At 34.1% G+C, this 14250-nt stretch overlaps 2 protein-coding genes across 3 annotated transcripts; both read right to left on the bottom strand.

Moving 5' to 3' along the window:
* Nucleotides 1-743: 743 nt before the first annotated feature.
* Nucleotides 744-4849, bottom strand: LOC102604171 (probable LRR receptor-like serine/threonine-protein kinase At3g47570). Of its 2 annotated transcripts, none has more exons than XM_015308511.1 (2): nt 4738-4849; nt 744-1253 (listed from the first exon to the last, which is right to left on the bottom strand). In XM_015308511.1, the coding sequence occupies exons 1-2, from the start codon at nt 4838-4840 to the stop codon at nt 907-909; spliced, it is 450 nt and encodes a 149-aa protein (XP_015163997.1). In that variant the 5' UTR covers nt 4841-4849; the 3' UTR covers nt 744-906. The 2 variants fall into 2 exon arrangements, with proteins under 2 accessions (XP_015163997.1, XP_006346786.1); XM_006346724.2 differs by lacking the exon at nt 4738-4849 and adding an exon at nt 1399-1657.
* Nucleotides 4850-4916: 67 nt separating this feature from the next.
* On the bottom strand, nt 4917-7760 carry LOC107060496 (LRR receptor-like serine/threonine-protein kinase EFR). Its single transcript, XM_015308467.1, has 4 exons — nt 7321-7760; nt 6577-7234; nt 4992-6067; nt 4917-4929 (listed from the first exon to the last, which is right to left on the bottom strand). The coding sequence occupies exons 1-4, from the start codon at nt 7758-7760 to the stop codon at nt 4917-4919; spliced, it is 2187 nt and encodes a 728-aa protein (XP_015163953.1).
* Nucleotides 7761-14250: the final 6490 nt, after the last annotated feature.

A 14250-nucleotide genomic window follows, 5' to 3' on the forward strand; every position in this document is an offset into this window, starting at 1 on the left:
TATTGATCTGCTCACTAACGAAGACAAGAAGTACAAAGAGTACTGGGCCTCCACACACAGGTTCAAATGGCTTATTGGTTCTTTTGGTCTTTTGGGGCTCAGTTGGTTAACGATCTCAGCCAACAGTGGGCTGAAGTATTATAAGCTAACTTACTTGTACTAGTTAACTACGAATAGGACGTATAGACATCTTGTTAGGAGTGTTCTTTGCTATTAGTAAACTGTTAAGATTCTTTTCCTTGTTGTATATATATATACGTACAATGGAAAAGATCATCAAATATACAAGAAAAGTTCTGCATAAATCTTTTGTTTTCTTACAGTGAGCTAATCTAAAGTAACTGAAGTCTTAATCTATAGCAACTGCTCTGTAACCATATATGAAAAAGTTGAGAAATGTTTTTCCCCTATAAAGAATACACCCTTAATTCTTGCTTTAACACAACAAATACCATTTTGCAATGAGAAAAGAACTTTTTCTTTGGCCTTGTATTGTTTTATTTTTCTTCTCTGTTTGACCAGACTGCTATGTTTTATTGTCCTGACTTGAGGGATAGAAATATGAAGATATTGTTTATGAAAAAATTAGGAAGGTTTTTAAGGCATCTTTAGCGATCAAAGATAGTATGAAAATAACATCTAAAACATATTTTCAATGAAATTGTTGGATTATTTTCAATAATTGTTTATTTTTATCCCCCCACATTATCACATTCAAAAAACAACATAGTGCAGCTAAACACCTTTATTTCTGGTTTCTTTCAAGCATTCAACATAATCACAAATAGATAGAGTAAAATAGGTCCAAAACACTCAAAGACTTCAAGTACTAATACGACAACTTTATTAAAAAATAAACAAAAAGCATCATATTAATTTGCAGCTTAGAAAAGAACACCATGACTTCTATGTTTCCAGAAACGTGTTCTTGATTTTGTTAAGCCTCTTCACTACTTCTTTCATGGTCACTTTTGATTCTGCCCTTTCCTTTGTGCAGTCTAAACCCAATTCTATCATCGACGCTATGCAGATTTCACTTTTACTGGTGATTTGTTCATCCTCAGAAAAAAGATTGACATCCACAACGTCCATCATACTCCCTGAAAATGATTGTATTATCCATTTCCTCAGGTCAAGATTTTCATTGAATATCTCTTCATCTGTTGGCCGTCTTTTGGTCAAGATTTCCATCAACATGATGCCGTAGCTATAAACATCACCACTAGCAGACACTATTCCCTCCGAGCCATATTCTTAGAAAAGGATTGAAGAAAAGTTACTCAATTGAAATACAACAATAATTCTGCATAAATAAAGACTTGCTCTTTTTACTTTTAGACCTTAGAGAGGCTTAATTATGATCTAAGAGAAAATCAAAGAGAGTAGATTTTTTTATACCTGGTGCAATGTATCCAAGAGTGCCCAATGTCTCTGTATAAGCCATGGACTTGCTTATGGATAAAACTTTAGAGATTCCAAAATCACCAACATGAGCCACCATATCTTCATCCAAAAGTACGTTTGCTGGCTTTAAGTCGCAATGAACTATTGGAGTGACATGACCATGATGTAGATATTCAACTGCCATAGCTGCATCAAGCATTACAGTGTCTCTTTGATGAAGGTTCAAGTGGCGATCTTCTTTGTCATGTTGCGCTTTTCGAAAGTCAGTTTGATTCATTTTCAAAGTTAAATTAGATTATATTTATTCGATAACAAATTAGATAGTAATCACATGTGCAAAGCTTTGATGCAGAAATCAGTTTTCATATGTTTGACAAATACTCTGAAGTAGAAACAGCTAATTGATTCTTTCCCATTGCTTCTTCCAGTGTTGTAAAAAATGCTTCTTTTACTACCTAAACAATCAACCTTAGCTTCTTTACATACTGTTCTGATACCGAATTTGATGTTCCTCTATATAAAATAAACTCATGAATATAGCAGAAGCCTCACACATATTACCGGCTCCATCCTGAATATAGCAGCTGCAAAATGTGCTACCATATATTTTTACTTTGCATTCGGTATGATCAATCTGTTATTGATGCAAACACATGCCTAACTTGTAGATAAAATACAATAGGAGAATAAACTGCAGGAAAAAGATATGTTTATAGTATGCATGACTTGCATTCCGCTGACCTAACGCCCTCACATAATTACTTTCTAAACTGATTTTCCCAAATATTTCATCTGAATAACTCTACTAATACTTTGGGGTATCTGATGAGAGGAAATCAAATCACTAGTGCGTCCCACATTTTGACCAGGCAAACAAGCAAAAGATCACAAAAGTTGGGGGAAAAACAACAAATAAACAGAGGAGAGGGTGAAATAGAAAGCTAATGAAGAAAGTACACAGTATGTTGGCAGCACTAAATAAAATCAATAAATATATTGTAGGAAGAGATGGAAATATACATTGGATAGAAAACCATCATATATAATTGCTATCAGGATGATCCTTTCGAACCACTCTCTCATCCACCCAGAAAACGTGCCATTACGACCAGTCTATTGAATCAATATATGGTCTGGTGGCTCCGCCAATTTCCTAGTAGAAACGAAGAGAATTAATCAATCATTACTAGATAAGTGAACCACCGGAAACAACCACAGTAAAAACATCTCTCTCCTTACAAAATTTCTCCGATAAATCGGCAGTGTACTTCGCTAGAGCCACAGCAAGTTCCTCCTCAGAATCGTACACTTTCACTTGCGCACTGAGTTTCTCCGATGCACAAGTTAGCAGAGAGAGCGGGAGGAGAGGAGGCTAAGTTCAGTGTGCACTCTGCCATGTTAAATAAGAATGAAGAGACTGGTCCATTATATTTGTTCTTATGGAAAGGGATAGAAATGAGAAGATGAAGATCATGATTCGTCATAAATACTAGTACATATTTGGAGACAAATTTTCTTTTTGTAGTTAATATAATATTTTTAACGACAAAACATTAAAATGTCTTTTTATACTTTTCCTGTGTACCGAATACACCCTTAGTTCTTGCTTAACTCAACAAAGGAGTACCATTTTGCAATGAGAAAACATGAATTGGAAAAAATGTGCAGTTAAGTAGAATTGATCTCTTTCAGCCTATACTCATACTCAGGTCACTAAAGTTATAACAGAAATGTTTATTGATTCTTTTATATAAATGTGACATTGTTTATGAAAAATCTTGTGTATTAACATAGCAAGGTTTTTGAGACATCTCTAGCGATCAAATTGTCATTCAACCTATAAAACATATTTTCAATGAAATTAAACTCAGGATTATAGCAGAAGCCTCACACTAATCTTTCCAAAGGAAAACTGATAATAAAATATATATCCTTCACTTAATTTTTGAAGGGTATTTCTCTATTTATGTTGTTCAAAGAAATGAATGAAATTAAATTGTAAGATATACTTGGAAACTTTAGATATCACACAATATTCCATTGATCAAGCAAGAGGTAACAGTGTTGCGGTAATGAAACCTGTTAATTGATTATCGACCAAGGACAAAAATTAGACTCAGGATTATAGCAGAAGCCTCACACTAATTTTTGGAGTGAAGAAAAAACCTGTTTGCGAGAGGAGATAACAACAGAAGCACCTTCAAATCCAAGTCTTTGAGCTATGCTAAATCCAATACCTTGTGTAGAGAGAGAGAAATATGATATTTACTACTTCTTCTTCTTCTTCTTGGACAAGCGATGACGATGACAATGACGACGTTGTTAATTTATTTAATAATCGAATCATAAAAATCATCGATGTCAACAGTAATTAGGCGGAAAAATATGTCATGACATAGCTCAAAGGCTGTTTAAAGGTCGGTTCGCCAAACAAGTTGGTCAGCTAATTTCATAAATAAAATTAGGCGTAAAAATGCCTGGTCAAGTTTGGGGGTCAATCACTAATTATCGATGGTTCACTGGACTAACGTTAATACATGAAAAATGCCTAAAAATCCTGTTTTGTGATAGCGAGCGAGTCCAAGTGACGTTCCTCTGTATAAAGTCTTTTCTTAATAAACTCATTTCTAAAGTCCAAAGAATACAGTAATTAGTACAAGGAAATGAACAGAAGTTTATTGAATACAAATGAAGAAGCTAATGCAAAATAGTTTCATTCAAAACATAATTACAAATAGATAAAGTAAACTAGGTTCAAAACCACTCAAATGAAATTACAAACAATACATAACTCCAAGTAGTACTAAAGAAACAAAAAACACCATCCGAAGTGATGCTGATCACTTCTATGTTCCCAGAAATGTGTTGTTGATTTTGTTAAGCCTCTTCACTACATCTTTCATGCTTATTCTTGATTTTAGCATTTCCTTTATGCAGTCTAAAGCCAATTCTATCATGGACGCTATGCACATTTCACTTTTTCCTAGTGATTTGTTCTTCCTCACGAAAAAGATTGGCATCCACGATGTCCATCATACTCCCTGAAAATGATTAGTGTGATCCATTTCCTCAAGTCAAGGTTTTCATTGCATATCTCTTCATCTGTTGGCCTTCGTTTCGTCAAGACCTCCATCACCATGATGCCATAGCTATAAACATCACCACTAGAAGACACTATTCCCTCCGAGCCATATTCTTAAAAAAGAATGAAAATGAAAAAGAATTACTCATTTGAATATAGCATAATTATGTACTAACAGACACTTGCTTTTATGATTCTGGAAGGGCTAAATTCTGATTTTTGTGAAAATATATAGAAAGAGACTAGTATACCTGGTGCAATGTATCCAAGAGTGCCCAATGTCTCCATATAAGCCATGGACTTGCTTACGGCTAAAATTTTAGAGATTCCAAAATCACCAACATGAGCCACCATAGCTTCATCCAAAAGAACATTGTCTGGCTTTAGGTCGCAATGAACTTTTGGAGTGACATGACCATGATGTAGATATTCAACTGCCATAGCTGCATCAAGCATTACAGAAACTCTTTGATGAAGGTTCAAGTGGCGATCTTCATTGTACAACCAATTGTCAAGACTTCCATTGGGCATAAATTGCAGAACAAAGGCTCTTATATAGTCAATAGAACATGTAGTAATCACTGGAACAAGATTTCCGTGTCTAACATTTCTCATCACTTCGCATTCGGTATCAAACCTCTTGCATACTTGCTCATTTTCCAAATCCAGAACCTTAATGGCCACTGCAGTTCCACCAAACAATGCGCCTTTGTACACAGAGCCAGAGCTTCCCTCACCAATTAAATTGGATTCATCAAAATTATTTGTTGCTCCTCGAATCTCATGATAAGAAACTAATTGATGAGTCCCGATCTCCGGTACCTTCTCCACATCTTTGGACTTCCCTTTCTTTTTTCGTTTCATTGTCCAAATTGAAACGAATAAGAATATCAGAAAGGATGAAGTAACCACTGGAGTAACAATTTTTAGCACAACCTCCTTAAGCTTTGATTGTTTTCCAGGATTAGTGATAACACAATCAGGAATCTCCAATATGTGCATTTTGCATAGACCTTTGTTCCCGAGAAATGATTGCAGAGTGGAATTTGCAAACACGCCACCACTCGGTATTTCACCTTCTAAATCATTAAATGAAACATTAATGCTTATAAGATAGGAGAGTTTTTCCAATGACTTAGGAATAGTACCCGACAACGCATTTAAAGACAGATCTAAGAATTCTAAGTTTATCAAGTTGGCAAAGGATAATGGAATTTGGCCAAAAAATGAATTGTTTGATAGGTCAATATACTGCAGGTTTTGGAGTTCCCCTAATCTGGTTGGTATCACGCCTGAAAAGTGGTTACTGAAAAGATGTAGTTCTACAATGGCTTGCAGTCCTCCAATAGCTGATGGAACTTCTCCCTCTATTGAATTCTGTGACACACTTAGATAGAGAAGACTACTCATCTTCCAAAGGCTCAACGGAAAGTTTGAAGATAATTTGTTAGAATTCAAAGAAAGCTGTTGAAGCATGCTAAGATTTCCTAAGCATTCTGGAATTAACCCAGAGAGCTCATTACCATACAGATATAATTGAACCAAATTAGATAGATGGCATACCGCCTCTGGAATACGTCCCTGCAATTTATTGTTAGATAGATAGAGTCCTTGGAGTCATTTAAGCTTACCAACATCAGAAGGAATACTCCCTATCAAGTTGTTTTCTTCAATGTATAGGGATATAGGACCGCTCATGTTGCCTATACTTGTGGGGATGAGGCCATTGATGTGTGCATCTGCTAAATTAATTTTTTCAATAGTAGATGAGAGATTCCCAATAGAATTTGGCAGAAAGCCACTCAACGGATTGCTACCCACTTCTAGATATGTCAACATCCTTCAGTTCGCCAAAGAATTGAAGAATTTCAACGCATGCTCTCTTGGTTCATTGGTAAGTTGATTAGTATGTAGGAGCAGTATTTGCAGCTCACGAAGATTCCCCAAATTGTTAGGAATAGTTCCTTTGAGAGAGTTATCATTTAGCGACAGTAACTGAAGCTTGGATGCATTTGTTATGAACAATGGAATTTCCCCTTCAAGCTGATTGTCTCCCAAGTAAAGTTCTTCAAGGTTCGGAAGATGATGACCTGTAGTGGTTGGAATTCTCCCCGAGAGGTTATGTTGAACATAGCCTCTGGAATTTGACCAATAAGATTAGAATTATTGGCAATGCTTAATTCCCCCAAATTTGATAGCTTCCCTAATTCTTGAGGAATTTTCCCCTTCAACCAATTGTCGACACAATCAAGATATTGCAGAGTAGAAATATTTCCCAATGAAGTGGGAACAGTCCCTTCCATTGGATTTTCACCAATATAAAACCTTTCGAGTTTGGATAAACAACCAATATTTCTAGTTATATCTCCAGTTATGTTGTTGATAGATATTGACAAAAAATTGAGCTCTGTGAGTTGGCATATGTTGGAAGGAATGCAACCAGAAATTTGGTTGTGATATGTACTTAAAAAGTTGAGATTTGAGACAATATTTCCTTCATCAAGCAAGAGAGGACCGGAAAGGCTATTGATTCCAAGAGATAGGGCAAGAAGTGATGAAATATTAAACAATGTTGCGGGAATGAAACCTGTTAATTGATTGTTGTACAAATACAAGTCTGTAAGCTGGCTCAGATTACCGACCTCCTTTGGAATGTTGCCACTGACTCTATTCCCAGACAAATCGAAGTTCATCAATTTTGTGGCATTTCCAACAGAAGGAGGGATTATACTGGTGAGGCTATTGTTCCTGAGATTTAAGACTCTGAGTTCAGGTACATACCATGGCCCTCTCAACGTTTCACCACTGAGTTGATTGAAAGCCAATGAAATTACTTGAATTCTCCGGTGTTGAAAACTTGAAATAGACTTGTTGGTATACTTCCGTTGAGCTGATTGTTTTTAACATCAATGACTCGCAAGCGAGGCATGTGGCCAATGCCATAAGGGATGCCACCGCGGAAGCTGTTGTTCTGGAGATTGAGAACACTGAGGAAGGACAAATTGGCCAAAGATGGGGAAATTGTGACTTGAAGTTGCAAACTAGGAAGAGCCAAGGCCACAACCCTTTGCCTTTTTTCAGTGCAAGTGACACCATACCAAGAACAAAAAGAAGTATTTTTGGTCCAATTATTGGCCAAAAAATGATTATGACTTGTAATAATAAGATTTTGGAAAGCTAGTAGAGCTTGTTGATCAGTCTCATTTGAGGAAGCAAATGATACAGAAATTTGAATTAGAAAGAGAAGAATCAATAAGAGAATGTTCTTCTTCATGTTGTTGTTGAGTTGACAGAGTCTTCACCGCAAACTATCACATCAATTATACAATACTTTAAATCAGGTCTTAGAAAGGAGGATTGTCCAAGCCTTATAAGGAGTTCACCCATCTCATTAACCACCGATGTGAGACTTTTGTCATTCTTTAACATATATGACCCTTAACTTGACTTCAAATTATAACTTTGATTTTTAACTTTGATAGTGCACAAAGAGACACTTTAACTATCAAAAATTTAAACAAAAAAACACTTGAATATTTTAGAATAAGGTTAAAAAGAAATGCTCTGACGTGGATAAGTGATGTACAAATGTTGTGACATGGATAAGTGAACCACTCAGTTGCTGCCAACTAACTAAAATAAATACACCTAGATTTTAAAATAATAAAAATAAATTATAATATAGAATAAAGGTTAAAAAGAAAACAAATTCATTTCTGGGAAAAAATTTACTACGCCTCCTCTTTCTTCTAAAAAAAAACCCTAATCTAAATTTCTAAAACAGTAAAGGGCTAAATATACCCCTGTACTATTGAAAATGGTTTAAATATACCCCTCGTTATATTTTGGGGCTAAATATACCCCTCCCGTTATACTTTGATAAATACCCTTATAACTAACAAAGTGACATGTGGAGGGCCAGGATTTAAAGAACCCATCTAATTTTAAACTATATATGGTGCTAAGCCAACCCGCCCCACCCGATCAATGTTACCCTACCCTAATTACACTTCAAACATAAAAATCCCTACAACGTTCTCTGTTTTGCAAAATCAAGGAGGCAAACTGGGAACCATTTTTGCTTAGCAAAGTAAAGGAGGCGAACAGCTAAAGAAATCAATTATGTCATCCAAATCTTCAACTATCATATTACCTATATGAAAGTCATGTCGTAAAACCCTGAGCAAATTTTATTCCCTCTGATTCTCCCATTCAACAAGATGGAAAACAAGCTATGAACAACCCGCTAAGTGAAAAGGAACAACAAAAATTGAAATGTTACAGAAAATTCATTGAGCAATATTGTCTCAAGCTTCCAAGAGCAAAAATCCCTGCGCAAAGCAAGAGGTTTCCATGTTTGAAGTGTATTTTGGGTCGGGTAATATTGATCGGACGGGGCGGGTTAAGCTTAGCACTTGATATAGTTTAAAATTAGATGAGTTCTTTTAATCCTAACCCTCGAAGTGTCACTTTGTTAGTTATAAGGGTATATATGTGTCAAAGTATAATGAGAGAGATATATTTAGCCCAAAAGTATAATGAATGGTATATTTAAACCATTTTCAATAGTACAGGGGTATATTTGACCCTTTTCCGTTTCTAAAATTCATGCCCCTTATATTCAAATCAAAGAAATAATTGTTCAAGATATGCGTAGAAAATTCATATACTTGAACGATTACCTATTCTTCTTCCTTAATTTAGTCAAGGTATCAAGGTTCAACACTTTACAAACAAGAATTGCATATTGCTGGTCAGATGTTCAAGCTAGTATGGGAATCACTAGAGGAAGCTAATGTTTTTGTTGCAAAATTATTTCAGAGCAGCCCATAGATATAGGAAGACATGAAAATCAATTAACTTTTTTCTTCTTTCTTTAGTTTGAAGTATATTTGTGCTTTAAGTTGTCAAATACTTAATGAAAAAAAGAGAGAGGGTGTTTTGTGTATTATGATTGTCATAGTGAGTAGCAAATTACAATTACGAATTTTCGGAGGCTAAAAAATAAACATAGAGTGCAAAATATTGTTAAGTAAAATGGTGCACTCAAATTGTTTGATAAAATGTCTAAATGAACTTTTCAAGGATTTTTGTCAAGTTTGAGTAACAATATGATACCTAATCAAAATGTAAGGAGTACCTTAAGTGTGGATTGGAGTCGTTGATTTACAGTCTTCGGACTTAGATTATGTTTGATTTTTACAAGTGTATACTTACCCCATCTTGCTTACAATAGATATAGGAAAAAATAAAAAAATTTCATTATAGCTTTTTTTTCACAATAACAAAAAATAATTAAATGTCACTTGCAATTTGTCCATTTTGCAATGAACAACAAATAATGCCGGAAAAAAAGAAGGGAAAATGTTGAAAAAATCAGAAAGAGAACAAAGTGAAATTTAATTAAAAAAAATTAATTATATATATATATATATAAAAGGATTAAGATTTCACGCATTTTGCCAAATTTTATCTCTGACGCGCCTCAAATATTATCTCTGACGCGCCTAATTTGGGTGTATTTAACGCATTTTGCCAGGTAGGATTTAAGTGTTTTTTTGTTTAAGTTTTGAATAGTTAAAGTGTCTACTTGTGCAGTGACAAAGTTAAAGGTCAAAGTTATAATTTGAAGCCAAATTAAGAATCCAATTTATGTATTATGCCTATATTTTAAGAAGATTTTTATATATAATATATAATTGAGAAATATAGTAATCACAACATTCTTTTAAGAGTGAATAGGTTAATAAACCACTAAAATATTTTCGTTTTGCAAGTTTAATAAATAAACTACAAAACCCATGAACTATTATGATCGAACTCATAAAGGCATAATACATATATTGGCCCCTAAACTTGGCTTCAAATTTTAACTTTGACCTCCAACTTTCATAATGCACAAATAGACACTTTAACTATCCTACCTTTAAATAAATAAACACACGATTTTCGGAGCCAAAGAGCGTGAAATGCAAATGCTCCCACGTGTATTAGTGAGCCAATCAGTGGCTGCCAACTAATTAAATACTTTACACGTCCATTTTAGAACTAAAAAAAATAAAATTAATTAAGGGTAGAGTTGTCATTTTAGCATTTTTTTACTGTTGTAATACTATAAATTATTAGACTTAATATTTAAAAAAATTTATTACAAATTTGAAAATTACGTAATATACACTATTAATTACAATAATTACTAATTTAAAATATTTTTTCAATCTAATAAGAGCCTACAAACACACTATACGTTATATTTAAAAGTACTATAAATCATAATTAAAATATATATTTTTTAGAAAATTTTTTTGTTGACTCTTGAAATTCTATTGGTGACACATGAATTTGAATAGATGGAACAATATATATTATTGAAAGTTAACAATACTATAAGTTATTCGAAAATGACGTTAATGATTTTTATAAATTATAACAAATTAGCAACTAAAATATTTTTGAAAAAACATACAAAAAATCAGTTGATGAATCAGCCACCAAACCGTGGACATGTATGCTTTCTGTGATTAAAATTGAGTTTAAGGGTTATTTTGGTCATTTAAGGATTTTTCTTTAAACTTCAAGCTTTATTAATAGTGATGTATTCATTTTAGAGTTAACATGAACGTTTACTACCATATAAATATATATAATTTATTCAAATTTAAAATTTAAAACTATTTATTTAACGTCAGTTAAAAATTAACTTTTATAAATTTTTTTCGTAATAATTATTAAATGTCACTTGCATTTTGCAGTGAACAACAAATAATGCAAAAAAGAGGGGAAAATTGTTGAAAAAAATATAAAGAGGGTTTAATTGTCCTTTCAATGCTTTTTTACAGTTGGCCCCCTCGATTTTTACATCTGACGCGCCTAATTTGAGTGTATTTCACGCATTTTGCCAGGTAGAATCCGAGTGTTTTTTTGTTTAAGTTTTGGATAGTTAAAGTGCCTATTTGTGCACTTACAAAGTTAAAGGTCAAAGTTATAATTTGAAGCCAAGTGAAGGGTCCAATTTATATATTATGCCAACTCATATATTAAAACTTCACGGAGAAGGAATATGGCATTCAGTGTGAACATCAACCATTGAATGGCAACTACAAAACCCTTATAAAAATATCCAATAGTTTAGGTATGAAACTTGCCAAACAATAGAGTAATAGTTTTAAGTTTTTTAAAAACCAATCCACTCTTCATTTGATTTGTGCATGTGACATAGTCTTATTGGACAGGAATTTGAGAAGCATTGAAAACTTTTGAAACTTTTAGTCTTAAACACGTGGTTACATTTGTATGACTATAATTTATTTATTTTCTCACTTCAGATAAAATGAAAAATTTAAAGTTAAATATATTTTTGTTTACAAACGTACTAACAAAATTAAATGGTTTTGATTTTTAAATTAAAGTTAACTTGAGCTCACATTTTTTCGACTTTTTGAGCTACAACTTGAAGGAATTGATACTCTGGCCTTCAACAGCTAAAACAGTATCGGAGATGCATCTTCCAGAGTTCCAGCTAGTATTACATTTTTTTTAGTGAAAGTAGCAAACAATAAATTATCGGTATAAAATGATAAATTATCTTTTGTTTTCAAAAAAAAAAATCATTTGAAAAGTTAAAGTAAACATCTATTTTTTATGTTATGAACAAATAAAAATAAACAGAGGAAGAAATTAATTAACTCTTACCTAATCCAACTAATGTCAACAACCATCTTTATTGCAATAATAAATATATATAGTGATAGTACTACTTACTAGACAATAGTTATTTCAATGTCATTTCCTTGAAATTTCTTTTGGAGCAATTTCGTGTTAGTTTCTACTGTCAATTCTAAATACTATGTACTTGTTGATTTCAAAGAAATTCATTTTTTTACTTATTGAAATTTCGATTGATTGTCTTTCTACTTAAACTTTCAGCTTATTGATGAGGATTCGATTCCCTACATTGTAATCTCCATCGATCTATTTAGATTTCGTGGATTCGCGTGAACACATACCACATTAGCTAGATCTGCCCCTGACCATATTACAACTTGCATTGAACATCTATTACCATTGCAATATCTGAGAGCAGAATATTCAATATATTATGTCTCAATCCCAAACAAGTGAACAAAATTATTGATAATAATGTAAAATTCAATTGCACCAACCAACCTATAAAAAGATGATACATTATCACTTTCGTACTACAACTAGGACATTTGATCCCAATTCCAACTGGTTATCATGTAACATGAATCTTTATCTCCTATATCCCAAACAAGGACCTATGGGGGACTCAAATTCCATATACATGTCTCATAATCTCAATATCTCATCAGTCATCAACTTGCCATCTAGCTCATGGTCAAGGATATAAGTAAGATGTCACATTGTCTTCCTAAAAAAGATAGTATTTCTCTACTTTCTCATATTTCCACAAACAATGATATGTTGCATGAGGATAAATGCATCACAACATATACAACACAAATGCATAATCAATTCATCAAGGATTTCAAATAGTATTACATTCCCAAATTCAGCAAGTCATGAAACATGTTCTCAAATGATAAGGATAATAGGTGAAACCATTTGAAAATCAGTCTTTACCACTTAGAAAGAATTTCTTTCATTTTTAAGATGTTCCAAAATCAAGTCAAGCCCCTAACTTGGGCATCTCAATGCCAAATTAAGGATTGGTCACACAATCCCTCGCTCGAGCAATTACTCAAATATCGCAGGTTTTCAGCAACAATTAAAAGTATAACACAAGCCTCCACACATGCTAAACATCACAAATAGTCGTCATACAGACAAAATAAGGAGGTCAACCATATCAACTTCTAAGACTCATACTACTAGTCATTTTACAGTTGACTTCCTAAGCAAGGTTAGTTACTCATCTCAGGCCAAGAAATGGATAGCCAAACTTTATACCTCGAAGGCCGAAACATCACGCGAACAACTCTATCAGAGCACCTCCTCAGCCACACGATCACCCGAATAATCCCCAACTATCAATAGTGGATATAGTTCATCAAAAAGGATCCTAACGATTAGGAATCAAGGGTAAAATAGTTCAAAAATCACTTCGAAAATCGAATGGGTAAAACAAGATTTTTAGTTGAAAATCAAGTTCTACAAGTCAAGAGGGATTCTGAAATCCTGGATACACTTCTTGTAACACCCCATATCCAAAAATAGAGATTTCAGATTTCTGGTGTTACATGTGGCACTCACGGACACCATCCACGGAACGTAGATGGACTCACGGTCCGTCCTGCAGGTCCGTGGTTCGTGACAGAAAACTTCCCCAGAACTCAGTCAGAAAATTTGGCTAAGTGTTAACCCACGACCAGATTTACGATCCGTAGGTCATGTCACAGACCGTAGTTCGTGTCCGTGGATCGATGCCCCAAAAGCCCAGCTTCAGTCCCGATTGACGGTTGACCAGCACGGACCGTCAATCGATCCACGGTACGTAGGTCTGACCGTAAGTTAGGGTCAACAGCCAGTTAGCTGAAAATTATTGATGGGTCAACTTCAGATGGTCATAACTTTTAGCACAAAAGGAATTGTGTGTCCCATGACCTATTTTATGATATATAATTGAATTATCTTTCCAAAGCCACCGAGTTTGCTAAATTCCGACCTCAGAGTAAAAGCTCGTTTTAGTGAAGGCCTGTCGAGCAAGCTTGACTTACGGACGCAATCTACGGACCGTAGATTGACCTACGGCCCGTAGGTCCAATCCGTAGGTCACTCCGACA

Source organism: Solanum tuberosum, unplaced genomic scaffold (assembly GCF_000226075.1).
Source record: "Solanum tuberosum cultivar DM 1-3 516 R44 unplaced genomic scaffold, SolTub_3.0 scf00086, whole genome shotgun sequence".
Taxonomy (NCBI): domain Eukaryota; kingdom Viridiplantae; phylum Streptophyta; class Magnoliopsida; order Solanales; family Solanaceae; genus Solanum; species Solanum tuberosum.